Source organism: Akanthomyces muscarius, assembly GCF_028009165.1.
Source record: "Akanthomyces muscarius strain Ve6 chromosome Unknown contig_18, whole genome shotgun sequence".
NCBI classification, from domain to species: Eukaryota; Fungi; Ascomycota; class Sordariomycetes; order Hypocreales; family Cordycipitaceae; genus Akanthomyces; species Akanthomyces muscarius.
The window spans coordinates 27,418-53,771 of record NW_026611618.1 but is presented as its reverse complement, the minus strand read 5'-3'; the positions used below and the strand labels follow the sequence as shown (position 1 = coordinate 53,771).

The following is a 26,354-nucleotide window of genomic DNA, read 5'->3' as shown; positions in this document are numbered from 1 at the left end:
TTTGCGACGGTGGAAGTAGAGGGCATCTTGAGTTGATTTATTTGTATCTTTTTCGTATTCAGGAATGATGGTGCGTATTCGAAGTTCAGCTCTCTAGCCTCCATGACAGCGCTGTGAGCTTCTAGTTACAGCTAAGGAACTACCTTAACTAGTGCGGGGGACATGCCGGCTGCCGATCAAGACTGCAACATTTGGGTTGTCGCGTGATCGTAAGTACTGACTACCCCACGCGGGCTTCTGGCACATCACAGACAGTGACCAAAGTTTTTGGATTGTTAAAGATGGCGAGGCCCATGTGCAACAGTCATTCTATAATTGGTATCGATAATGATTGTGCTGCAGGCCTAGAACTCTCTCGCTTTAGTACTATCTAAACAGTGGCTCTAGAACTGGCTGGCAATGAGGTTACGTGGCGATGATAGACAAATTGCGCCACCATGCCGCGTCGAGCACGCTACATCAGCTCTAGTCGTGGCCAACCTCGCATCCAGCCGTTGCGATAAAAACATGCGCTTGTCTTTCGTTCTCCGGCGATGACGCGTGCCGCTATTGATCCTAGCTAGGCTGCGTTTCTGAATCTGGCTCGATGCTTTAGATCGGTCTGTTTTGGATGGCCTAAATTCAAGGCTCGGGTTTATTATTATTAAGACGGCTTGCCTCTGACGCCGACCACACCTTTGGGTGGGGTAACTAAGATCCTTCACGTATTAAATACATATACAACAAAAGCCTGTCGCGCCGCTTCTTGCTGTTTCAAATTGAGCGGTAGAGTCTGAACGTTTTATCTCATGCTGAACCAAGCAACATACACGAGTAAATCGGCATCTCGACCTGCTCGTCAGTTGCACTCATAAGGAGCAGGTTCGACATGATGGCAGAGTCACAGCTTTTGACCACACGGCCGCCCGATAAGGACATTTTTGGGCCGGCCGCGAACTGCACTCTCGAAACGTGTCCTATCAAATAGAGCACATACAAATACAGACCCTCATTACCGGCTAATATTATCATACTGATCATGTTCACAACTACTTAGAATATACACCTGTTCCTTAGAATACGCTGGCGGACACTGTGGTTCCTGAATTTCATAATAATAGGATATGGAGCTAAGATAATCGGTTATATTAGCCGCATCCTAATGTGGAAGAACCCGTTCGGCTTTCCAGGGTTACTAATTCAGGTCATTTCTTTTACTAGAGGACCAGTATTCTTCTCAGCGGCAATCTACATCACTCTATCAGTAACGTACGCAAGCCCCGCTCCGTACTAAATCGAGTGTCTCCTACGACCGTTATACTCTTCATATTGGCTCACAGACAGTAGGATAGAGCAACTAGCCCCTAAGCTTTCTATCATCAAGCTAGTGGTATTTTACTGGATTTTCATTACCGCCAACATTATCTGCATTGCCCTACAGGCAAGTAGCGGTGCCATGCCGACCGTTAACGTCGGGCACCCACTTGGGAGCTAACCCACTTAGGGGCCACACTTTTACACCAAAACACTACCTTTTTAACTACTAATAAAGTCACACTACTAGAGCCTAATATTACTTAATAAATTCTATTAATTTAAAAATTATAAATTCTATCTATAAGACTTTTTGTTTTCTTTCTAATAAACTTTCCTCTAATTCTAGATATTCCTAAAGTAGGTAGTAGAAAAATGTTAAGATTTAGTAGAAGAATACTAGTACTTCTTTAACATTTTAAAATACTAAATAACTCTTTAACTAAAATACTTATAAATTTTCTAAAAATAGATTTAATTTTATAACTAGTATTAATAAGTTACTTTATATTAGTTATAAACCCTTTTATAATATATAAGTTTTAATCTAAGAACTTAAAAAGAGAGGTCTTTTTTAGTATTTTTCTTAAATAAAAGTTTATCTATTAAGTATTTTATATTTCTAACTTAAAAATAAGTATAATCTATTTATAGGAAAATTATTTATATTTTTTATATTCTTAAAAGTATTTTCTTTAATTAGATAGAAATTAGTAAAGTTTAACTAGTAAATTACTAGTAATTAATATTTGCTAACTTTAACTAATTATTTAAATATATTTAGATTTAATTATAAGCTAGAAAATTTCAAACGAAGCTAAAAATACTATAAAGGATTTTATCATATTTTTTATAGTTCTATCACTAGTTTTAGTAAAGATATATAATCCCTGTAAAAAGCCCTTTTTTGGTGTAAAAAGGTGGCTCCTAGGTGGGTTGGCTCCCAAGTGGGTGCCCGACGTTAGCTACGGGGCGAGTAAAACCAGGGTCAAAGTGGCTTTAGCCGGTTTAGCTACACAAGTTATTTTCCTCTTCGGATTTTGCATTTGCTTTGTACACTATATGGTTCGATATTTTAAAAGCAGCTCTACGTGTCTAATATCTTCAAAGCTACAGATATATTTCGGATTCTTAGCTCTCGCTATCCTTTGCATTCTTAGCCGATGCTACTATCGATAATACGAGTTAAGCCAAGGATACCGAAACTCCACTATCATCACCAATCAAAGGCTTTTCATTAGCCTGGAAGGAGTGTGAGTCCTGTAATAACCATCGCGGGCATTTCTATCTGCTAACATTCAGACAGTCTCGTTCTAGTTGCTGTTTTCACGCTCATCATAGCGCCCCCAGGTCGCATGTTCAGGGCTGCCGATGAAAACTCATCTGGGCCAGAATCTCCGTCTGTTGGAAAATGATATCTTAAACCCCAACGTGGATCTCTACGAAGTCAATGGCAGTTTTAGACAGCTACCTGTGCTGAACCAACGCAACTGCGCGGCTTTGAGGCGGTGCTATGCATGGACTGCAGTTTGTTGGAGCAAAAGCACCATATTGTTTTGCTGTTTCTTTTTCAACCCTTGTAGACCGTAGGCAGATGATGAGGGGTGAGCTCGCTCGGTAGCTCTAGCTCTGTCTACCGGCAGCATAATACAAATGATGTTCTCGGGCGAGGCTAAAGCGACAATTCAGTAGTGTTATACAACTTCTCTTCATAAATTAGCTCGATGCTCGGTCGTGAATACAGTATGATGAAGTACGCTCACAGTGCTTGCCACGGGGACAAAAACACGCCGCTTAACTAAAAATAGCAGCTTAGTATAGCTTTCGTCTTTTTGTTATTTCTACTGTTATCCTCTATATCTATTATTCCCCTTATCTTACTTTATTTCGTAATTTCTTTCTTTAGCCCATCTTCTCTATCTTCTCCATTTTTTAGTGAGGCACCTGGAAAAATCTGGCAAAACGACGAAACTTCTTCTCACGGGAAATAATGTATTCACGGAGGTGTACTGTAACTCTGTAACTGAACTACGAGGCTCGTCAACGCGTGCCCAGTCGAGGGAAGAATCTTCTTTCAGAGCTTCGACTGTTTCTCTTTCTTCTCTATTTTCTAGTCAGTATATGCCAAAAAAAAACCGCCCCAATTCGTACATGCCCTGAAGTTCTTGAATTTTCTTTATAAATCTCGCTGGTGGCGCACCTTCAACGAGTCTTTCGTTTAACGCATCCATAGCGTCGTACGCAGCTAGCAGCCTCTCGTTGCGCAGCGCCGTTGCCTGTAGTTTCTTGGCAACCATCATGCTCTTAGCGTCGTTGTCGTCCAGCTGCTTTTCCAAAAAAAGTTTGACATGCGAAAGGAAACCCGTTGTTGGAAATAACTCGCTGACTGTGCCCCAGGTGTGCAGCTGCTGAGCTGTGACTCTTTTGCCGTAAATGAGAATGTCATTGGCACGATGGATGCCAAGGCTGTGTGATAGCGTGCGGATGGAGCCGTTCTCGGGCACGAGCGCAAGCGAAGAGAAAGGCGCCTGTAGGTGACAGGAGTCTGCTGCTAGAATCGTGTCTGCCAGTCCGAGGAACCAGGCTGCACCGCCGCCCACCGCAGGGCCGTTGAAAGCTAAGACGAAAATCTTGCTATGGTCGATGATTGTGCGAACTAATTCGAGGCCTGCGATGAATTTCAGTACCGACTGACCGCGTATATGACCATGCAGGAGGGACGATTGCCTGTCATACATGGAAACAGGTGATTTGAGTGCGCGATCTTGGCATCTGCATCTGTTTTGAAAGGACCAAATGGAAAACTGTTGTCATCTGGTCAAAGTGAACACTGTAAGCGGCCGTTTCGCTGGTTAGCATTTGATGTGGACAGCGCCTCACTTCTCATATCCCAGCCTGCAGAAAAAAATCTGCCCTCCCCAGTCAAAACGGTAAATACCGTGTCCGGATCCTCGTTTAGCTCACGAAAGGCATTTATCGTTTCTGGGAGTAGTCGGCCGCCGAAAGCGTTCAAGAAGTCCGGCCGATTGAACTGCTACAGTCAGTAGCCACGCCTCAGCACTTCGCACGAGCTGGAACCCGACCTTTACGATTCCGATCTGTCCAGAAACCTCCACCGCGATGTCTTGATAATCTGTCGCTACCATACTGCCATATATGCGTGAATGTGATTTTTCTTGGTGAGATGGCGCGACAGGCGCAACAACTGTGGTCGGGAGGAACGGCGCGACTCTTTTGTACTAGAAATGATCGCCTGAACGCACCTGAATTGCCGAACGGCATCGGTCGCCCAATTTTAGCTCAGTCGCTCCGATCCGCCAACCGTGTGATGAGATTGATTTAGAACAGTTCAGAGCACACGCATGCAATGGAATTTCTGAAACTTTTCGAAATGGCCAATAAAGGCGAATTATTTTACGCAGCAGTTAGATCAACTACATGTACTCTTGGTAGTGATTTTGGTCTTGAATTATCACCTAAGCTGGTATATTTAGACGCCGTTTTTAACGGACCAGAGCGAACCCGGCAGTCATTCATGTCCACTACCACAATTGCTGCGCTCTGCCAAATGCAGGCGCTTCCCCCTCAAGCATAACAAGTGCTTTCCAAAAACCCCAACCCTTCATTCTGCACCACTGCCTCTCTACGCAGAGGCGATCGGCATTTTTGGACCTGACGATAGGACCCGATCGGCACCCAACATCACAAATGTCACGACTCCCCAGCGTTTGTAGCAAGATGGTGGGAGTGCTAGTGGCTTGGGCTGGTCTAGAATCCGGGGCAGTCTCGGCATCGACAATCAGGAGGCAAACACAGCGCCCAATACCAGCCATGATGGTGCACCTGACCTAGGCTGCGTTATCGGAGACTCGAGATGGCTGGCGATAGTTGAATGTGCGGGGTGATGATGGGGACACGCCCTACCGTCTCAAAGTGATCCCAACTTAAAAGACTGCACCCCCGGATGGTTGGGCTACAGGCACTGGTTGGCAGCAACTCCCACGAGACTCTTCCTCTGATTGTTATTTGACATCTACAAGTATCTGCAATGGCTACCGAGTACGATGTTGCCGTCGTCGGGCTTGGCGCGTTGGGAAGCGCTGCTGCTTACCATGCCGCCCGGAAAGGTGCCAGAGTGATTGGCTTTGAACAGTTTGAGCTCGGCCACGTTCGCGGCGCTTCGCACGATACTTCACGCATTATTAGGACATCATACGAGGCACCGCAATATGTCGCTCTGGCAAAATCTGCATACAAAGACTGGGCTGTCCTGGAGGAAGCTGCAGGACAGAAATTGACAAACATTACGGGTGGCCTGGTGTTTTTGCCTGAGGGTGGCCCTCTTTCTGCAGAGTCGTTTTCCACGAGTTTGGACCAAAACGACATTCCGTATGAGCTGCTTTCCTCGGACGAAGTGAGTAAGAGATGGCCCCAGTATAGCATCGCCAATACTGTCAAGGTGGTCTACACTCCCGACTCCGGTATAGTCCATGCAGCCAAGGCTGTTATGGCCATGCAACACATGGCCCGCGCACATGGAGCGCAGCTCAAAGAGCTTACACCAGTCACATCTATTAAACCACAGGAAGGAAGTGTGACTATCGAGACCCCAAGCGGCACGTTTTCTGCCAAGAAGATCATCCTTGCCACTGATGCATGGACCAACGAGCTGATCGCCCCTCTGGGAGTCGAGATCCCGCTCCAGATCTCGCAAGAGCAGGTCACATATTTCAAGCCCGCTGACGTGTCTACCTTCGAGTCCAGTCGGTTTCCGGTTTGGATATGGCATGCAGATCCCTGCTTCTACGGATTCCCCGTGTATGGCGAGCCTACTTTCAAAGTCGGCCAGGACGGCGCCATGAACCTGATGACGCCTCAGAAGCGAACGTTCGTTCACTCCGCGAAGCTACTCCATGACTTGTGCTCCTTTCTCGGAGGATTTATCCCTGATGAGGCCCGGGAGCCTCTGCGCACAGTGACTTGCCAATATACCATTACACCAGATAGACAGTTCATTCTGAGCGCTCTTGACAAGCATCCTAATGTTATTGTCGGGCTTGGAGCAGCGCATGCGTTCAAATTTGCGCCGGCGATTGGAAGAAATCTAGCCGAGCTTGCAATTGATGGAAAGAGTACCGACGATTTGTCCAAGTTTGGCCTGCCAAGTGGTGTCGGCAACGAATAATCTGCCACATATACAGGTAGAAATTAAAATATACTTGCAATTATTGATAGAATGTTATCTAATACTGCAGCGTCGAATATACATTAGTATCTCTTCAAGATCCGTGGGAGCGTTTGAAACCTTCCAGTCTGGCAGCCGCCGCGATATGCAGCGAACATTTTCAGCGAAAGCTTGAAGCACGGGGCTAGAATCGAGCAACAGCTTATTTCCAATCCAACCACCCGATTTCCGCATATTCTGTATTTGTCAAGACTCCCTCCAGCTGACACTTTGCGCAATTCCGTCATGGGTAACTAGCAATAAAACGGGGCTTTACCCCGCGTCAACCGGTTAGTATGCTACGAGCTAATTGCCGACCCATGTTTTATTCACCAGGCCGGCAGCGACATGCTCTTCAGCCAGTGGGTGAACGACGATTCAAGCCACTGGAGCAGCCGCCTGAGCGATTCGATGAAATTAGAGAGGCAGATAGCTTCGGGCCAGTCTGTACTCAGGATAAAAGCTATGAAAATGGACATGAACAGTCGGAGGCTTGCCTCAACTTCAATGTTTATCGACCAGCAGGCGTACCAATGTCTCAGAAACTTCCGACTCTGGTCTGGATTCATGGCGGCGCTTTTTCGCTGTACTCGGGTCGGTCGATGGATGGCGGCTCATTTGTAGCGTCGTCGGAACAGCCAGTGATGGTAGTAACATTTAATTACCGCTTGAACTCTCTAGGATTTTTACCAAGTAAGCTTTTTGAGAGGCTCAGCTTGCTGAATCTTGGCTTGAGAGACCAACACTTCTTTTTGCAATTTCTTCAGACCCATCTGCACTCCTTCGGTGGCGACCCAGACCAGATCACACTTGGGGGCCTTTCTGCAGGTTCACACTCCGCGGCATTCGAGTATTTTCACAACTATGGGAATGATGAAGGTACGCCTTTATTTGCGCGCGCGTTGTTGCAGTCTGGTGCAATCACTGCGAGGGCATTTCCGGATATCACCTACCCTCGATACGAAAGCGATTTTCGAGAGCTGATGCATTATGCTGGCTGCAATATCGACGATATCGACGAAAAGCAGATAAATTGCTTGCGCGACGCGCCGATTGATAAAATAGAACAACTCAGCTCCAAGATTTATGCAGAATCCGAAAGCAATTTGAATTGGCCTTGGCAGCCAGTCTTAGGCGGGCCACGCCTAGAACGGCCCGGCTCTCGATGCTACCGAGACGGTGACTTCCACCACTTACCCATCATTACAACGTACACCACCGACGAAGGAAAATACTACACCCCTGGTCATCTTGAGACAAATGATGATTTCATTCGGTTTTGGCAAAACCTGAGTCCTTGCCTCAATGTCACAGATCTCGCGATACTCAATGAATTATATCCAGACCCAGTGGCACACCCCGACTCGACATGGGCCCAGTCGCCAAATAGCACTCAGTATAATCGAGTGTCCGGATCATGGTCAGATATGGCATACATCTGCCCAAGTCGAGAGACGGCGTCTAGGACCTCGAACAAGGGAATTCCTACGTGGCGGCTGCGCTTCAATACACCTGACCATCCTCTTGAGGCACATGGCTGGAGGGGTATTCCGCATGCTTCGGACGCAGCTTACATATGGAATGAGTCAAATGTTCCGTTTCCAGAAGTTGCGCGCGTCTATCACGCATATATGGCAAGCTTCGTAGCATCCGGCGATCCTAACAAGTTCCGATTCAAGGGCTCGCCGGAATGGCCGGAATATAGAGCCAGCGATAGGCTTAATGGCCGCTGTCCCAAACAGCTCGCTGTTAACCCGGGTGATAATCTGATAGCGGAATGCGACAACGCCAGACTCAGTCATTGCGAGTTTTGGAACGACGGTGAGCGAGCACTCAGGCTTAATAAATAGGGACGAAGACCTCTCAATGTAGGCAAAGATAATGAATGGAAATCTGCAGAGTAATACCACAAACAGAGCCAGCTTTCCCTTCCAGAACAGCTGTTTCCCTGATCAATCTTCTACGCTCGGGCATCGCGGGGTTGAAATTTCCCGAGATGCCGGCTTCGGCGGTGGCTAGCGCTCGCAATGCGGGGGTCGTTGCCCCGCATTGCGGCGAGCTGTCGGGCCAGTTGACGGCGAGCTTTTGCTAATAAATACTACCGTCCTTGACTAACAAATACCTGGCGCGAGTGCAGTTTCAAAATAATTGCATCCTTAACTCTAGAAAATTTCAAACGCGGAAATGTCCAAGCAAATATTAGTGTCCGAGCTACGCAGACACAGCAGCTCGGACAGCTGTTGGATCGTGGTCGATGGTCAGGTCTATGACATGACAAGCTTCGCGCCAAACCATCCTGGTGGTGCTCAAAGTACGTGCAGCAAAATGAAACTTGTCCGGCTCCACGGAGAATCGCTTGCTGACGCCACTAGTTATCTATCGATACGCTGGAAAAGATGCTTCAAAACAGTATAATGCAGTACACGCCCCATCACTCATTTCTCAGACGTTGGATCGTGAGCAGCATATCGGCAAGCTGGATGAGTCGTCAACTCCTGCAGCTTGGGGAAACGGCACGTCGGAAGGCTCTGCCTGTGACTCCGCCCACAGCAAAGCGCCCTTGTCTAGGATCATCAATCTTCACGACTTTGAAGCCTCGGCCAAGAGATCATTTAGCAAAAAGGCATGGGCGTATGTAAACAGTGCATCCAACGACTGTATCACAAGAGATGGTAACATTGAGATGCTGAAGAAGATATGGTTTCGACCCGCTGTCATGCAAAACGTTGCGCATGTTCATACAGGTACAACCTTGTTTGGCTGTAAACTTGACGTGCCTGTCTACATCTCAGCAGTCGGCACCGTTCGAGCGGCCGGCCCTGAGGGCGAGTTGGCTTTTGCCAAAGGGGCCGCATCGTCAGGCATTGTCCATTGCATCTCGACGTCGGCTTCTTATCCCCGGGAAGAAATTCTGAAAGCAACAACCAAACGTGCTTGGTTCCAGCTCTACGTGAACAAAGATCGCCTGAAGACAGAGCAATTACTCCAATTGCTTCAAAATTCTGGCAAGATCACAGCGATTTTTGTGACAGTTGACTTGCCCGTTGTATCGAAGCGCGAAGAAGACGAACGCGCTGATCAGGGCCCGATTGATGGACTCGGAGTACCAGACAAGAAAGGCGCCGGTCTTGCGCGACAGTCCTCTGCATTTATTGATCCACAATTATCCTGGCAGGATATACCTTGGATCCAAAAATTCACGGATCTTCCAATTATCGTCAAAGGTATTCAGAGATGGGAAGATGCGCAGATGGCGATTCGGTATGGCTGTAATGGAATTGTAGTGAGCAACCACGGTGGCAGAGCGGCCGATACGGCGCAGCCTGCAATTATATCACTACTCGAACTACACAAAAATCTGCCAGAAGCGTTCGACAAACTCACTATTCTTGTCGACGGCGGGTTCAGACGAGGATCAGATGTTGTGAAAGCCATTTGTCTCGGGGCGTCTGCTGTGGGCCTGGGCAGGCCATTTATGTACTCTGTCAACTATGGAGAGGAGGGTGTAGTGCATGTTACGAATGGTGAGTTTACATGAAATGCTTTCGAGTTGTCAGGCGGACTAACATGGTGTCCAGTGCTGCGTGAAGAAATCGAGACTGCGATGAGGCTTTGTGGCATGACAGATCTGATGTCTGATGCAAGCCCACGCTACCTCAACACGAAATTGGTGGATGGGTACGTGGCTGATCGCAAGCACGAGTACCTACGGGAGCCGAGTAAGAGACTTTCCAAGATATAGCTAGGACTGTGATAATTTTTATTGTATCTCGGTCGGAGTCTTTTCCCCCACTTTGTAGACCTGATAGTGTCGCCGCGTTCCATCGCAGTAGTTGAGCCTCCGTCGAGTGGCCCGCGCATGTACTTTATTCTGTACAACTTGCTCGTGATGTGGACTATGCAACAATGCTCTACACTCCGGCCGGTATCTGAAGGCCATTCGATTCATGTCAAAGTACTCGTAGCACTTGGTTTGGTCCCTAGGGTGACGCAGGGCAACTTTCGCGGCTGCAGATGATCCTGCCTGATCGGCCTTGTAATGAGACACGGATCTACACAGTGCTCTTTCAACTGTCACGACTTTTGCGCTCGCAAATACCAGCGCCTTCGTCAAGTAACTAGTGCTTCAGCAGGCTTGTCATCACTCACCTCTTCGTTTTGCTTTTTTTCCGCTCCAGTGAGTGTGCTCCATGTATCAACATGGAGAGCTGATGATAGTCGCGACCACGCTAAGGCTTACCATCGTGCTGTCGTACTAAATTGTGCCCGCCACGACAATGCCAGCTTCAGTGGATACAAAACGGAATACCTGCTGCATGCCACCTACACTCGACAGGTGCCCATGTGCGAAACCACCAAAGATGGTCATAAATTTTTAATTCTGTACTCATCTTCTAGCAGCATGCTAAGCTCTACTATGGGCCAAACTCCTTTCCGCGGGTGTGTAGTTATGTTCTTTGGCGCCATTGTTGATGTGGGGCTGAGATGTGGACAGGCTCGGCACTTCAAGCTCGGCAGTTTGCGCACCAGCTGGTCACCATCGTGTGGAAAAGACAAACGTGCGCTGGACTTTGTAAAACAGGCGAACCGGATGCAAGGAATCAATAGGAGCTCAACCCCCCAAAATACAAATTGTGACCGCCAACTGATTCCCTCCAATGACACCTACCTGGTTCCTCGTCCCACAATTTGAAGAGCGGAACTCCACGGCTCGACGGGAAAATCCAATAGTTCCGCCGGTCAGGGCCTTCGGGCAGTTTATTCTAATTTTTAAACATGTTCAATATCGGAACCGGAGGCTGTAGTTTGTGAGGAGGTCTTTAGGTTAGACTAGAAACAATTGCGTTGCCTTGGTCTTGATATGCCGCCTCCGGCAACCTCGTTATTGACTAAGTACTAGTAGAGAGCAGCGGGATGGTCAGCAAAGGCACTTATGCCAGAAAAGTGGCCACGATGTGGCGTGATGATTGAGAAAATACAGATTAAAAAGCAATACTTTCAGAAGTCTCCATTTGAGACCTAGGCCTAGCCACCCCACCCTAGCCACGTTGCTGCGTACATTTGGTGCTCATTGGTATAATGCTGCTGGCAGCTGCTCCATACCCACCGCTACAACTCCCTTCCCAAGGGACGCACCGCTATAGAAGGGGCGAGCGAGCGCGCTGCGTGCCCATTTCAAAGCTCCTCTTGTATTTTGATACTACATTCCCCTCCGTATCATTTGATTCTGTATCGTGCTTCGACGCATCGTCACCATGGCCGCGTCGAATAGAGACAGACCCATCGTTCTAATAATTGGGGCGGGACTGACGGGGCTACTTGCAGCACAAGGATTAAAGCAGGTGAGACAGCCTATGCAAGTAGATGATGTATCCCTCGGGTTCTCTGTTAACAGACTCAGAACGGTTTTAAAGCAATTGTTGTTGAAAAGGAAGAGGCCATCGATGCGCGGCCCCGCGAATGGACAATGCTCGTGCACTGGGCCATGCCCATCTTTCAGCGCTTGGTGCCCAAGGACATACTCCGAAACTTGAACGATGCTCTCTGCAATCCAAATCTGCAGTTTGACGCAGAGACAGAGACTCTTCCGTGCTATAATGGAGTAACAGGGGAGCTCCTCTTCAGCAGTCCCACGCCCGGCGCCAGACGTGTTAGCCGTAGACGCCTGCGCGCGCTGCTTGCTGGAGGTATTGACATACAATGGAATATGTCTCTCAAGGATATAACTCGGACGGATAATGGCATCAGAGCCGACTTTGAAGGCGGCGAAACAATCGATGCCGACTATCTTCTCGGAACCGATGGCACCTCATCCAAAGTCAGGGAGATACTCATCGGAGCGGAGAAGGCGCAACCACAAGGCTCCGGATTTTTATTTGCGACTGGCATCAACCAGTATGAAGATGCCGAAAAAACGAAAGCAATTGCCGACAAACACCCAGTGGCAGCACTGATGATGGGGACCAGCTCCGTAGGCGGCATCGGCGGTTCGTGAACATCGTCTTTCGGCACAGCAGGAACAGTCGAGCTAACACTCATCCACCGCATGCGCAGTTCTCTCTGCAAAGGACCCCGGCGATAAATCCACGTGGGCAACCTTTTGGGTCAAAATATGGCGTGGCGAGCCAGTTGATCTACGAGGGCGCGAAGCTCTGGACTACATCAGAACTCAAACAGCGCCGTTGCGTGACGAGTTTCAACTAGCAATAGATTGGACTCCGGACAATTCATACGTCAGCGTAAATGAGATGAAGTATTGGATTCCAGTTGAATGGGACAATCATGGTGGCCGTGTCGCACTCGCTGGAGACGCCGCTCACCCAATGCTTATCTGTAAGTTATAGAATGCAGTCCTGCGCATGGTGCAGCCACTTTTTAACCTGAAATAGATCGTGGCCAAGGATTTCAGCACTCCATTACGGATGTGGATAATTATGTCAATGCACTCCTGCAGCTGCATGCTGATGCGGGTAATAACTTATTACGGGCGGACGTAATGGATGCATTCGATGATGAAGTGGTGAAAAGAGGCGCCAATGCTGTGGAACAGTCACTCTGCGAGGCGGAAAAGTCGCTCGATATCAATACAGTGAAACAGATGCTGATGGCGACGAGAGGGCATGGAAAGTGAGAAGGATGTAGAGGCATTCGCTTACTAACTATACCCGCACGTAGTAAGTTGACCAGAAGACAAGTCCTCATCGCAGAATGGTTTTCTAGAGTACATAAATTCTTGACAGTTTACGAGTTCATGTAACAAGAACCGCATTGTGCCCTTTGGCAGCGCCACCAAATAAATTGCCAGTCGTGCGGACGCCAAGAGGACACGAACCCCGCCGACCATTGGAAGACAGAGTGACTGGTCGTTTTTTCTCTCTCCCCAGCCAGCGTGCCAGGTAAGCCCGCACGCAAGGCGCCTTGTTGGCACATGCAAGCAACGCTTGGCCTCCGCTGTGCCCTACTTAGCTATTGTAGACAGCACCAGTGTTTAATCGAGCACGACAGAAACCTATCTTCACCCCATACATATCTGCTGCATGCCGTCAGTTTTGCTATGGTTCTTCTTGGACCGACTAGCAGGGTCCTTGGTGCTGCTAGCGGATCGTCCACCTCCTTCTGCGGGGGCCTTTTCCTTACAATATTTTTGCGGGCGCAGTGCGCTAAACCAAGACAGTGGACTGGCAACTGAGAGCCAGCCTGTGGCACGGGCGAGGGATCTTCGGGTCCTTTCTTGACGAGAGCTGAGCCTCCTGCCCATCGACCTTTTTTGAAACGTTTGTTTTCGGTAGACCAGCAGCGAAATGGCCTCCCTGGACCTTGGGTCAACAAAGGACCGGACGCCAGCCAAAACCCCAGAGCCCGATAAGGCGAGCGCAGACCCCCCTGCGCCGCTGTCGGATCCGCCGTCGTTGCCTTGGTTGTCTGAAGAGCCGCCTGTTGAACCGGCTGGCAGCGAAGAAATCAGCGATGATGAGTTTGTGGCCAACAGCGTCGATTCGGATCTAGTCAGCGTGAGCTCCAGCGTGTACGCGCACACGTATGAACGAGGTCGGCGCTACCAATCATTTAAGAACAGCAGGTATCCAATACCGAACGACGACATAGAGCAGGCGCGAGAAGACATGAAGCATGTCATGCTCATGGAACTGACGGGAGGAAAGTTGCTTTTTGCGCCAATTGGGGAGCACCCACAAAAGATTGTTGACATTGGAACTGGTACAGGTGCGTCGCATGCTCGCGGCAAATGAGCTTGGGAAGCTGACCGAAAATAGGGATATGGGCGATTGAAAGTCAGTATAGCCCTTGGAGGTGATTACCTCGACGTGAGGCTGATATTGGCATCATAGCTGGCGACGCTTATCCCAGCGCTTCAATTCTGGGCATCGATCTGACACCGATCCAGCCGCTTTGGGTTCCACCAAATGTTGAATTTATTGTAGATGACTGCGAACAGGACTGGCTGCTGGATAATGTCGACCTCGCACATTTTCGGTTCATGGCCATGATCCTGAAAGATGTCCCACTTGTCATGCAGCATGCGTATGAGTAAGTTACCTAGCTGCAAATTGACTTTTTACTTTCTCTGCTGGTGGTCTCTCACCATGGGCCCCATCGAGTCGTCTCTGACACCTACTTAAGGAGTCTTCGTCCTGGGGGCTGGATTGAATTTCAGGAGCTGCTCGGTCGCCCGTACTGCGATGACGATACCATGAAATCTGATGACCCTTTCAAAGTGCTTTATGAGATCGCCGGGGAAGCCTACCAAAAACTGGGACTTAGCACTTCACTACCAGCAGAGCTGGAGCCAGTGCTCCTCTCCGCTGGCTTCGAAAACATACATTGCAAAGTTGTCAAGGTCCCCATTGGAACATGGGCCAAGGACAAGACCCTGCGACTTGTGGGCTTATACCAGAAAACAGCCGTCACAGACTTCATTTCAACGCTCGCGGGGAGACCTTTCAAGGCCCTTGGGCTCTCGGAAGAAGAGGCGCAAGTTCGACTTGCGCTCGCGCGACAAGCTCTGGACACTACAGGTATTCACAGATACTTCAATTACTACTATTGGTACGCGCAAAAGCCAAATGCGCGCGAAGATAACGTCGACTAGAACGCATCGCCGGCATCGGGTTAGGAGTATCATATATTTTATTTGCAGGGCATGATAATATGACAATTCTACGCAATATGAGCCACACATTCAATCGCATGCGTATCTTGCTTATGTTTGCCCGACCAAAACTGCGTTTCCATAGCCTTCTTTACAGCGCTCAACTAAGGGGCCACCACTGGCCACAATCCCCACATCGACATGTAACGGGCTTGGAAGGGCGCGCCTGGCACATTGAGAATACATCACCATAAAAAGTACGTCAATGTGGTTATAAGAAGCCCGAACCGGACCAGAGTCTTGAGACAGTAGCGCAAATCCTCGCAGTAAGACCCAAATTTGAGCTTCACTAGGCGCTTTGTCGCCATTTCACACCACTACCTACCGCAGAACTTGACAGTCATGGCCGAGGCCCTGTTCCGAACACATGGCCCAGGCGATATCGTCTACATCGTTCACCGACACGGAGTGCTGTATTCACAACTGTGCGGCTGGGGAACACAGTTCGAAGGCTGGGTGGCCCAAATTATGGCTTCCTTTATCGCTAATTACGATCCCGAACTGGAGATGTGCTGGATTGCGGAGAAGGACGGCCGGTTCCAAGGAAGCGTCGTGGTGTGTAAGGCAGATGCGCGAGAAACATCGAAGATCCGCGTGCTTTTAGTCGAACCGGAGGCAAGAGGGCTGGGACTTGGGAAGATGCTGTCGCAAATGTGCGTAGACTTTGCGCGCGAAAAAGGGTTTAAGAAAGTTATACTGGTAACGCAGAGCAATTTGAGTGCGGCGCGAGGCATCTATAGTTCACTGGGTTTCACATGCGTCCGACAAGCGCCCTCAGAGCATTTCGAGTCGGTCGGCTCTCAAGAAGAGAAATGGGAGTCACATTTATGATCATTCAGGGAATAACATAGTAAATATTAAGTGGGAGAGTGAATAGATAAGGTGATACGACAGCTTAAATAAATAGGTCATGTGCATTTATTATTGAACGTCCACTCCCTTTATAGCCTCAATGATCTTCAATGCAGTGGGAATTCGTGCGCTCTTGCTAATATCTGTGAGTCTTTGAATAATCCATTGCCGAGTCTCGCCATTTGTAGCTTCGCTTTGACCGACCACTGAAAGGCGCCCAGCTAGTAAGTAGGCACTGGCCACGCTGCTGAGACCAGAGGCGCCGTCATTCCACGTCTGATCTTCATACGTTGTGACCTGGAACTTCATTGCCTGGGGTAGTGTAGCTAGGATGCCTTCCCCTAGCTGCGCGAGCAACTGCATGGTGTCTCGCAATTGCAGTTTTGTCTGCCCAACGTTGTCCGGGGCAAGGGCGTTCATGAGTATCTCATTTAGCAAAAACAACTTTACTCGGCATACGATCATTAACAGATTTCGCCAGTTGTTCCAAATTCGTATTGCCCACATATCTTCGTAGACACCAATCCGGCCATGACAGATGAGATCTGGCCGTCCGGCAGTGTCCTGGATTGTTGAATATGGCTCCTCCAGGCTCAAAAGCTGCCCAAAAATCCCAAACTCTTGCTCCAACGTATTTGCTTCGTATAGAAGGTCGGACACAATTTCAATATTGTAGCCTTTGAAATTGGTCAGTAGTTTGGCACATCGAGCACCGACCAAGCCAATTTGCCAGAACGAGCTCGAGACATCTTGGTGTCCTTTACCCTCATCTTGCAATGCCAAAACGTCTTCAGGAACTGGATTGTTTTCATTAACACAGGCAGTTATCAAGTCTGTTCGGACTTGGTTGAAGAGCTTCAGGGCCATCGGGCTAGAAAACTGCTCTTTACCACGTGCAACTAACAGAGCGGCCGCGCCTTGGACATGTATTACCCAAGACTTGTAATCAGAAATTTCTTCAAATACTCCCAGAGATATGACCGCCATGAGAGTACTGTCCTCCAGAGATTCCGTCGGCGACTCCAACGCAGAGTTGACCATGTGAACTGCTTCAACGTATTTTCTTTGCGCCGAGCCAGCTAGTTCAAAGTGGCTCGTCGATTTAGCGAGAGCCATCAGACCGACAGCTGCCATGCTTTTAAGAAGTATAGGACTCTCTGCATTTGGCGAATAGTTGATTGGGATGTAATTCAGACATCCGCGCGAATGCGGATTCCCGCCATTGACGAAGTGTCGCAAGAAATAATTCACACCCATCTCTTCAACGCTAGTGTTCATGCGGTTCGGAGCCAACAAGGTCCCGGCCACGACTTTGGCCGATTTCACTTTGTGCTTTTCGACCGTTTGTTTCGTTTGATCGCGGAAAACGAGTTCCCATTCATCCCGATATCCTGGACAAGAACCGTGCAGTCGGAGACATTGCCCGCAGCTTGGCCGTTGCCGGTCGCACTAGTTAACGCAAATTAGCAGCTAGTGCGAGATCAAAGAGAAGAGCCAGAAGGCGTACACGACGCCTATATCTCCGGCATATAGCACAATTTCGCGACGATCTGGGATTGTACACGTTTTGAGACAAACTGGGAGTCGAGTGCCCGTTCGCCATATTCTGATTGAGATTGTAAAGAAGTTGAAGTTGTCCCCGTCAGCGCTGCGCCGTCGTACCCGGTATATTTAGTGACTATTGCTATTGCAGGGTCCACTGAAATAGTAGCCCAGCCACCCTCCTGCCGATCATTTTGGGAACTCAAAGGCGCTAGAAATTGATTTAATAGGGCGTGCGTGTACGCATAGGCTGTTTTATTCACAATTTCCCGATCACTAAAAGCTCTCTGTCGGCGAAGAATGCCATCGTGAAGCAGAGCGAACATCCCAAAAGCGAATCAGGCCAAGGAACAATTTTTATAGTATTCATACATGTCTAGACATAGCTGAAAGTGAAATGATGAAGCGAATTCGCGAGATGTGTCTAGATAACCAAAGTCAATCCGGCTAGCAGGAAACTCACCACTACGACAGGCGCCGAGGCTAGAGACGTTGGCCGACCAGTTCGTGAGCTTGTGGGCTGTATTGCGCCACCAGACGGCGCCGAAGCTGTTACATTGGTGCTGCCCAGCAAGGCATCGATCTTTGCCCAAAGCTCACAAACTGAGAAGTCAATTGCGCCAGGTCTGCTGAAATTGCCAAAGACCATGCCCTGTACATCGGAACCATTCGTCGTGGCTCGGAATTCAGGCCAGTGTATGTCGTTCGTTGAAGGGTTTCCTTTTTCAGCCATCGCCGTCCACAATCCCATCATCTCCTTACTGAGACTCCACTCGTCAGACGTGCCAGTGCAGCTTGAGTTCTTATCGGCAAAGTCAAAGTGGAGGTTGCCAAAGACGTAGGGAAGTTCAGCCGTATGCGCAGCACCAAAGACGTCAATAAAAGCTTGGGGCATAGTGTCGAGCCACACGCAGGTTGAGTTGTGGGTAAACTCGTATACCCAGGCGGGCACGTTGTTGCGCACCGTCTGCGCGGCGCTCGCGTATGCTGGACACTTGTACTCTGCGTCGGTGGCCACGGTGGAGATGGCGGCAATGACGGGAAGGGGTGTAGACTGGAAGAGAGACAGGTCATAGTACTTTTCAATTATGGCAGCCGCCGGGCCGAAGTTGTCCTTCAAAAACTTAGTGTACGCAGCTGGGGTGGCAGATGCAGCGGCTTCGGTGCTGTTGTACTTAGTGAGGGTATCCATCATGCCTTCTCTTTGGTCTGGGAAGTAAAATGTTAACTAGAGCTTCTCGAGTCAATGGTTCCAGAAATACATACTGTACCCGAATATTGCGGGGACTTTGGCACCGACCGCCGAGGGAGCCTCTGGGATGACAGTGCCGTCCACATAGGGCCAGAACTTGTGAGAATTAACAGAAGGGATGGTAACATCGGCAGCCCCAAGTCCGGTCTTCAAATACTCGTCGCTAAAGTACACGCTCCGGAGATCGATGGTGCTCTTCCCTTGCAAACATTTTTTCTGCGCGATTATAAGCCTCTGTACATGACAATGCCACATTCTACTTACGTCTCGCACATCGCACTTGAGGCTTTTGGCATAGGAGACAGAAGTGGTTTGCACGCTGGAGTTGGACGCTAGCGATGGAAGAGCGACCGACTCGGCGATGGCGCTGTTGATGAGCGAGGGGGCGTCAGGCAGAGCAGAGATGATGTATGCATCGGTGGCGCCGGCCGATTGACCAAAAAGAACAATTTTGTCCTGCCACGTCAATATGCATATATGTTTTTTTCATCTGGACTGATTCACATACCGAGTCGCCACCAAAGGCAGAAATACTGTTCTTAACCCACTTCAATCCAAGAAGCAAGTCTTGGATACCTTGGTTGCCGTGGATTCCTGCACTCTCAAGAGCCATGAAACCAAGTGGACCAAGTCTGTAGTTGATAGATACCAGAATAGCTCCATCGTCCGCGGTGTTGCAGCCGTCGTACAGAGTATCGCTGATGCCGCCCTCGATGTTGGATCCACCAAAGACGAAGACCTTGACGGGGAGCTTCGAGTCCTCGGTGGCATCGGCAGGCGTCCAAATATCCAAATATAGACTGACGAGGGTTATTAGAAAATGGACTTAGATCCTTGAAGAGCTAATTACTCACCAATCCTCCGATGTCTTTCCCAGGGCCTTGAATGTATCCCCAAACTGAATGCAAGCGGGAGCCGGGGCAGTTGCGTTCAGCCTACCGCCAGGATACTTGCCGTAGGCTTTAGGGGCCTCAAATCGCAAACCTCGGACAGGAGGATCCGCATAGGGAATTGCCTTGTAAAAGACGGAATTTCCACTGCCACACTGTCCACCGAGAATGGTTCCTGCGTCGACAGTAACAGAGGGTGAAGCGGCCGCCGCCGCCGCAGAGGCCATCCAGAGGGGCCAAAGTTTCTTCGGAACAACCATGATTAGTTGAAGAGTACGAAAATGGTCTTTGTTTTTGAGGGACAGATACGGTGGACGGATTTTCTACCTTTTAAATACTAAGCTGTTGTTTATCCACCCCGGGTCCTGGTGTATGTACGCTGGCTGCGCCTCGCGGGCTGCCGGGGCTATTTCCACAAACTCGAGGATCAACACGCCCGTCCACTTAATCTGCCAGGATCATTAATGGCTTCGTGCAATGATGAGCTACTGGACAATGGCGCAAATATATATTCTGCTTCTGTGTTCACGGTGCGGTTTCATTTTCCTTGTATATCCCCTGAAGCCCATTACCGCGTGGGTCTATGTGGTGACAGTGGCGTCCGTCAGACCTAGTTCTTTCTGAGTAGCCGAGATGCTTCTTATGTCAAGCTCGCACAGGTGTCAAAGTCGGCACTTGTACGCTGGATGCCCAATAGAGGCCAAGGCCCCTTTCTCTTTTGTTTTAGACACATCTGATACTTCTAGTGCTCTTAAACCAGCACCTGCTCTCCAACATTGACGCTTGGTGCAATAAGTGTAAAGCACCGAACGAGAGGAAAAAAACATGGGATAGAACAAGCCAAGAACGCCAGTTGGAGCACGAGCACCAATCCAAGTACCGGCTCTCTGAAACCTGCATAGTGGATGGATGCCGTTTGGCCGCTTCTGGAAGGACAGTCGACAAACAGCCTTACATCGCCATGCACGACCATCGCAACCGCCGTTCAACAGCGTCATTGCCGGTGGATATAGGTCCAAAGGTCGATCCGCGGGCCTAATCGGCGCACGGCAGCAAGTTTGCCTGTGTGTGGATAACAGCTACGTTACCGGCGTCCCAGGCGCGAGGGTGATGGCGCTTCCAGTTCAGCGATTGCCCGTTGTGCCTGTTCGGCGGTGACCCAAAATGGAAGGCCACTCGACGGGCAGCACCACTCCGTTGTCAGACAAGGTGAGGATCGGCGCCAGTTCGTTTAGTGTGGCGACCCTTAACAGAGGATATCTACCAGGCTTGCCAAAGGGCTGACTTGACAAGGCGACAAACTTCTTGAAGCCGTGTGGTATCAGGCCAATGTCACTGATGGCCTATCCAAGTCCAGCTACATAGCCACAATTTCCCCTCGGCATGCAAGCCGAATATAAATGTTGTGAATGTAAGCCTCTATTTTTGGAAAACGTCAAGACGATCATTTTTTTTCGAACTCAAGAGAAAAGTATATATAGACGTTTTCTTCATCTGCCAAGAATCTACTTGAAACCATTATCGTCATCAGCGTCTTTATTTCCCCTTGATCCTCAGTTGTATTTCCTACTCACTTATGCCCATTTGTACTTTTTTCCACTATTACCCTCTGGCTATTGCTTTCGCCTTTTAGCGAACTAAGTAACAGTCGACAACCACACCACCTCAAAACTTGTTTCAAGACGCTTTGGCGCAGCAGCATCAACATGGTCACTCGTTCCATGAACAAGCAAGACCACATTGCCATGGCCGAAATCGTCGTCTATGCATTTTACCTCGTCGGCGGCATCTACCTGTGCGTCAAGCACGGCGTTAGCCGTGCTGCCGGATTTCGCTTCCTCGTCATCCTCGCTCTCGCACGCCTCATCGGCTCTTCCATGCTCTTGGCCACGCTAAGCGATGCCACCAACCAGAGCCTCTACACTGGCTGGGCCGTTACCAACGGTGTCGGTCTCGGCCCTCTGATTCTGATGCTCGTCGGCCTTCTCAGCCGTACCTTCGACTGGATCAACCGCGGTGGCTCTATTGTCCTACATCCGCTTGTTACTCGCCTCGTGCAGCTGCTGATGCTTGTAGCTGTGGTGCTGGTCATTGTCGGCGGCACGCTTTCGGACTATACGACTGACGGAACGTCCGTCATCGTGCACTACAACACGATGAGTAAGGTGGGCATGGCGCTTATGATTGTTGTCGTTGTTATTGCTGCTGGCCAGCTTGGTCTCGCCTTTATCCACAAGGACCGCATCCCCGCTGGTGAGACGCGCCTATTGCCCGCTGTGAGCCTTGCCATTGCCTTTACAATTGTGCGTCTCATCTACGGCTGCGTAGTCATTCTGAGTGACACCAACCCCAGCATCTGGGTCTACCTTGTCACGGGCGTGATTATGGAATTCGTCATCTGCCTTATTGTTGAGGTTATTGGCTTCAACCTACACAAAATTCCTAAGTACGAGCAAACCAAGCAAGACATTGATGGCGCCGAAACGGGAAGCGCGTACAGAACTGGTACAGGCCCCTTTTGATATAATACTAAAAACGCGATTAGAACGTGTATACGCTATAATAGCAAGGAGTGAAGTTACAAATAAATGGTATTTTATAGTAGAATAAGAATAATACGCTGCTTTTATATAATTCCTACACATGGTGGCCTGGCTCCGGGGCTTTGATTTGATATGACTATTACGTCAGTCTGCGCCTTAGTGTAGGCTTTTGGACGTGCTATCGAGCCTTCTACGGATTAATGTAAAAACTGGTAGCTTCTCTTTGAGATTTCGTGTCATCCTCAGTGCAGGGGCCATACTAATCTTCTCTGTATCGTTTCAAAAGACCAAATGAGCCGAAGCTCCTTAGCTCCGGGGCGTTTCAAATATGTGAGGCATCTAGGGTAGCTCCAGGCGGAACCCTTTCCGGGCCCAGAATGCAACATGGTGGGTAGGAAAAGAGGGGAGCGGACCGGTCGCGGACCGGAACCCTCTGGGTTGACGATCCTTTGCGTAAAGTTGTCTATGCTGCGACGGCTGGCAGAGTTTGGAGAGGTGGCCTGCCAGCAGGCATATTCTGTTGTTGTCGGGCCTCGCTATTGCATGCCTGAGTATATGGAAGTATTCGTAGTTTGTAGTTTTGAGCATTAGACACCGGCTTGGACCTTCATGGGTGGAGCGGCCTGTTGTACGACGTTAGTGACCGCCGTCCAGCTGGTGGCGTCGAATGGCTGGGTCGGGCGTGAATATTGTCTCTAGAGGCGCACATCGTCAACCACACACAATTCAGGCTGGCTGGCTTTACCAAAAGCTGCGTGCTTTGAGCGCCAAAAAAAAAATGCACCTTCTAGCAGGGGACTGCGCGTACGGAGTAAGGCATAGCGCTGAGGCCCAGCATGCCAGTCATTGTTGCAAGTTCTGTAAGTAGATGCGGCAAACAGGCGACAGTAGCTGCAGGCAAGGGATCGACTTATTAGCCAAGTTTTCATGACATGGTGGCGAGGCTACAGTGTTGCTTGCACCGGACAAACGGCCGGCCGACACATAACCCGGCCTGGGAGTGGCTGTAGAGCAGAGCGCCTGACGCCACCAAAAGCCGTGGCCCCCTTCAGCTGATAGGAATTGCGGGACAACTGAGTCGTGACACTCACTACCTTCCTTGCGAGGCCTGAAGTGTGGGGCTGGTGTCTGCCCATGGGGTAAACTACTTTCGTGACGACAATTTGAAATCTTGAAAAGCTTCTTAATGCAAATTCATCCAAGAAGAGACAGGGACTCAGCAACGGAGCCATTCACGCTTATCGCCAGCCCTATGCATGACGAGACAACCATAATGGCGACCAGTTTCCCACCAACCGACATGAATCTGCCGTCGTGTAACGGCTGTAAGCAGAGGAAGCTAAAATGCTCGCGACAAATGCCAGTGTGCGCAAATTGCAAACGGCTTGGTAGGTTGTAAGCTAGTGTATTTGTATACCGTGACGAATACTAAAGTACGGGGCTTCATGCGCAGATGTATCATGCGAATATATACAGCACAAGAATAAACCAGGGATGAGAAGCGGAATTGTTGACCGGCTCACTCGTCGTATTGGTAAGAGAGATAGATGCGCTTTCGCGAGTGAAACGTTAACACATGTTTCAGAGGAGCTCGAACAAAAGTTGCATGACGAAGAAAATTCGAAAAAACGATCCCTCGACGTTTCTCCTGCCTGCCAGTCAGTTCAAGGCAAAGCAGCACTAAATACTGCCCAAACCCCAGAGATGAGCGCAGATTTGCGTGGTCTTTCTACGCAAATTCAGAATCTCAGTTCAAATATTGGTAACTTCGTAACAGCAATGTTGTCGCCAGCCGACAGCACATCTCTAGAGCCTGCGCGAAAACGAGCGAGAGTTGAGCCACGTTGCCTCCCTGGAAACCTTGCGCCGGAACATTCATCAATTGGGCGGTCACATGAACAGTCGCAAAATATCCATTTTGAGTTCTTAGAGGGCAGGATCCTCAGCCTATTGGTAGACGCGTTTTTCCAACACGTTGGCCGCTGGATACCAATGGTCCAGGAGAATGCCTTTAGGCGTAAACTTCTAGCGCGAAAGCCTGGGAGCACCCTTCCACTCCTAGCGCACGCAATGGCAGTCGGTGCCTTGCGAATACTGAATCGGGCAGAAAAGATATTCTCGGAAACGGAGCTCGAGGAGACAATCGAATATGCGATGACCAAAGTTATCCTTGCATCCAACACTACCGTCTCCGTTGAGAGCCTGCAGTCACTCATTGTCGTTGCCTTTACCCTTGTTAGTCTCCTGGATATGCATGATGGGCTCGAAGCTGATGAGATTGCAGCTTGTAAACGGCGAACATGCCAAAGCTTGGCCCATTATTGGCTCGCTCACGAGGAGTATCGAATACCTACAACTAAGCGTTGAGGAGCGAGAGCAAGAAGCCCATACAGCCTTATTAAGTCCGTATCTTTTGCCCCTGTCGAAAGACTGGGTTGAAGAAGAAGAGCGGCGTCGAGTGTTTTGGAATGTTTTCATATTGGACCGGTAGGTTGGCCACTATCCTCCTACATACCCACTACTGACATTACGGAAAGAATATGCTCCGCCACAGCCGGGTCAGTAACCTAGTATGTTCACAAAAGGCTATTGAATTAACACTCAAAAGATATCGGGTTGCTCTGACAGGAGACAATACTTGGCGTCGTCTACCATTGTGTGGTACGCTATGGAACACCGAAAATTTCGCAGTTTCGCCATACCTCGGCATCTGGGATAAGTCGACTGGAAAAATTGACAGCTCAATCGCCTTTCTGCCTCAGCACTATCCAAGTCCCGAGCAGTCTACCACGGTGAGCACGGACTGCGCCGAGGGCATAAATTTGGATACAGTTGGGGCTTTTGCATATTATATTGAGGCTCTAGAATCACTCACCCGAGTTGATCTGTATTTTCTACGGCAAAAGGTTGATTTTAGGAACCGCGAGGAACTGTCCAGCTGGCTTACCCGCTTCAAAGAGCTTGACATGCGTCTGGTTCAGTGAGTAGAAAACCTCGGAAATTGGTCGAGAGCACCATCGGTCTGACATGAAGAACTAGTTGGAAAATGTTTCTCCCAACAAAGTGGAAAGATCCTGAGGTTCCGCCGGAGGAAACCGGCAGGTTGGATCCCAACATGACGCTCGCCCACATCACGCACAACACTTCCACGATTCTCCTCCATCAACGTATCGGCTACCCAGAGGAGCAATTGGTGAATGTTAAGCTGCCAACTTTCTTCAGTGCGGAAACCTGCCGACTGGCAGCAGGGGAAATCGCGAATATTGCTAGGAAGTATCTTGCTTCCTCGTCTCAGCTTATGCCCCTTTCACCGCAGTTCTGCTTCTGTCTCTGCATAAGCGGAAGGGCGCTTCTTGGTGAGTCATCGCACTCAAGCTCGAAATACTCGGACCACGGCTAATGCAACTTTACTCAGTGCATTCCCAGTACTACGGCCCAAAATTGGACTCCAACTTCTGGGTGCTGGTAGAAGCCTTGGACGAAGCTGCTCGACGCTGCCACAATTCTAGCCAACGTGGCCCTTCCCTCGCAAAATTATTTGCAGATCAGCTACGCCAAGTCCATAACCAACTTAAAGAAAACCCAGACTCCAAGATCCATTTGTTCGACTCTTTTGGCGGTGCGCATAAACAAAGTACAAGACAAAGTCAGGGCGCCGCGGCATGTTTCCCTGCTCAGAGATTAGGAGATGCATCATTGTCCTTTGGCGACACATCTAAGCGAAAACAAAATTTCCTTCAAGGCAATAGGGCGGAGCATACACCGTTACTGAACTTGCCTTCTCCTGCATGTCCCACGAGCAACTCTGTCGAGAACAAAGATAGAGCGGAACCAACTGCTCGTCCAAAGTCATCATCAAACTTCACGAAGCCTCCTCCGCCGATGGAATGTGGTCCATTGACCGAAGATAGTCTCTCTGGTATACTTGAAGAGTTGGGGGATGCAGCGTTTATGGATATGGATCGAGTTATATCATTCTTGGATCTAGAATATTCCTAAATCATCGTGACCTTGCCTGGAAATGCTAGCGCATAAACACTTGTCGCATGGGAATGACGAACGGCTCAAGTTAGTCAAATCAGATTGTATA

The 26,354-nt window shown here is 49.2% G+C and overlaps 10 protein-coding genes across 13 annotated transcripts; 7 read left to right on the top strand and 3 right to left on the bottom strand.

Moving 5' to 3' along the window:
• Positions 1-1,141: 1,141 nt before the first annotated feature.
• On the top strand, positions 1,142-2,708 carry LMH87_008485 (uncharacterized protein; the record flags this gene model as incomplete). Its single annotated transcript, XM_056201659.1, has 4 exons — positions 1,142-1,248; positions 1,327-1,369; positions 2,479-2,546; positions 2,600-2,708. 4 exons carry the CDS (start codon positions 1,142-1,144, stop codon positions 2,706-2,708), a joined length of 327 nt encoding a protein of 108 aa, XP_056056299.1.
• A 501-nt stretch (positions 2,709-3,209) lies between these two features.
• LMH87_008484 (uncharacterized protein) lies at positions 3,210-4,439 on the bottom strand (the record flags this gene model as incomplete). Of its 3 annotated transcripts, XM_056201658.1 has the most annotated exons (7): positions 3,210-3,237; positions 3,304-3,396; positions 3,449-3,481; positions 3,535-3,961; positions 4,030-4,107; positions 4,174-4,324; positions 4,377-4,439. In XM_056201658.1, 7 exons carry the CDS (start codon positions 4,437-4,439, stop codon positions 3,210-3,212), a joined length of 873 nt encoding a protein of 290 aa, XP_056056298.1. The 3 variants fall into 3 exon arrangements, with proteins under 3 accessions (XP_056056298.1, XP_056056297.1, XP_056056296.1); XM_056201657.1 differs by having other exon boundaries at positions 3,445-3,961; XM_056201656.1 differs by lacking the exon at positions 3,449-3,481 and having other exon boundaries at positions 3,381-3,396; positions 3,494-3,961.
• Positions 4,440-5,341: 902 nt separating this feature from the next.
• On the top strand, positions 5,342-6,478 carry LMH87_008483 (uncharacterized protein; the record flags this gene model as incomplete). The annotated part of the gene is made up of 1 exon (XM_056201655.1): positions 5,342-6,478. One exon carries the CDS (start codon positions 5,342-5,344, stop codon positions 6,476-6,478), a length of 1,137 nt encoding a protein of 378 aa, XP_056056295.1.
• A 2,223-nt stretch (positions 6,479-8,701) lies between these two features.
• On the top strand, positions 8,702-10,259 carry LMH87_008482 (uncharacterized protein; the record flags this gene model as incomplete). Its single annotated transcript, XM_056201654.1, has 5 exons — positions 8,702-8,828; positions 8,890-9,148; positions 9,210-9,261; positions 9,462-10,041; positions 10,096-10,259. 5 exons carry the CDS (start codon positions 8,702-8,704, stop codon positions 10,257-10,259), a joined length of 1,182 nt encoding a protein of 393 aa, XP_056056294.1.
• Positions 10,260-11,772: 1,513 nt separating this feature from the next.
• On the top strand, positions 11,773-13,148 carry LMH87_008481 (uncharacterized protein; the record flags this gene model as incomplete). Its single annotated transcript, XM_056201652.1, has 4 exons — positions 11,773-11,859; positions 11,919-12,504; positions 12,572-12,850; positions 12,907-13,148. 4 exons carry the CDS (start codon positions 11,773-11,775, stop codon positions 13,146-13,148), a joined length of 1,194 nt encoding a protein of 397 aa, XP_056056293.1.
• Positions 13,149-13,818: 670 nt separating this feature from the next.
• Positions 13,819-15,125, top strand: LMH87_008480 (uncharacterized protein; the record flags this gene model as incomplete). Its single annotated transcript, XM_056201651.1, has 5 exons — positions 13,819-14,239; positions 14,290-14,307; positions 14,365-14,563; positions 14,657-15,051; positions 15,112-15,125. The coding sequence occupies 5 exons, from the start codon at positions 13,819-13,821 to the stop codon at positions 15,123-15,125; spliced, it is 1,047 nt and encodes a 348-aa protein (XP_056056292.1).
• A 981-nt stretch (positions 15,126-16,106) lies between these two features.
• Positions 16,107-17,171, bottom strand: LMH87_008479 (uncharacterized protein; the record flags this gene model as incomplete). 2 transcript variants are annotated; one of them, XM_056201649.1, is made up of 1 exon in its annotated part: positions 16,107-17,171. In XM_056201649.1, the coding sequence occupies one exon, from the start codon at positions 17,169-17,171 to the stop codon at positions 16,107-16,109; it is 1,065 nt and encodes a 354-aa protein (XP_056056290.1). The 2 variants fall into 2 exon arrangements, with proteins under 2 accessions (XP_056056290.1, XP_056056291.1); XM_056201650.1 differs by having other exon boundaries at positions 16,107-16,904.
• A 188-nt stretch (positions 17,172-17,359) lies between these two features.
• Positions 17,360-19,981, bottom strand: LMH87_008478 (uncharacterized protein; the record flags this gene model as incomplete). Its single annotated transcript, XM_056201648.1, has 8 exons — positions 17,360-17,486; positions 17,545-17,587; positions 18,043-18,099; positions 18,180-18,788; positions 18,846-19,047; positions 19,096-19,287; positions 19,340-19,631; positions 19,686-19,981. 8 exons carry the CDS (start codon positions 19,979-19,981, stop codon positions 17,360-17,362), a joined length of 1,818 nt encoding a protein of 605 aa, XP_056056289.1.
• A 1,446-nt stretch (positions 19,982-21,427) lies between these two features.
• Positions 21,428-22,243, top strand: LMH87_008477 (uncharacterized protein; the record flags this gene model as incomplete). Its single annotated transcript, XM_056201647.1, has 1 exon — positions 21,428-22,243. The coding sequence occupies one exon, from the start codon at positions 21,428-21,430 to the stop codon at positions 22,241-22,243; it is 816 nt and encodes a 271-aa protein (XP_056056288.1).
• Positions 22,244-23,621: 1,378 nt separating this feature from the next.
• LMH87_008476 (uncharacterized protein) lies at positions 23,622-26,263 on the top strand (the record flags this gene model as incomplete). Its single annotated transcript, XM_056201646.1, has 9 exons — positions 23,622-23,652; positions 23,718-23,798; positions 23,850-24,026; positions 24,372-24,499; positions 24,549-24,751; positions 24,802-24,822; positions 24,873-25,244; positions 25,304-25,620; positions 25,680-26,263. 9 exons carry the CDS (start codon positions 23,622-23,624, stop codon positions 26,261-26,263), a joined length of 1,914 nt encoding a protein of 637 aa, XP_056056287.1.
• Between the last annotated feature and the right edge of the window lie 91 nt (positions 26,264-26,354).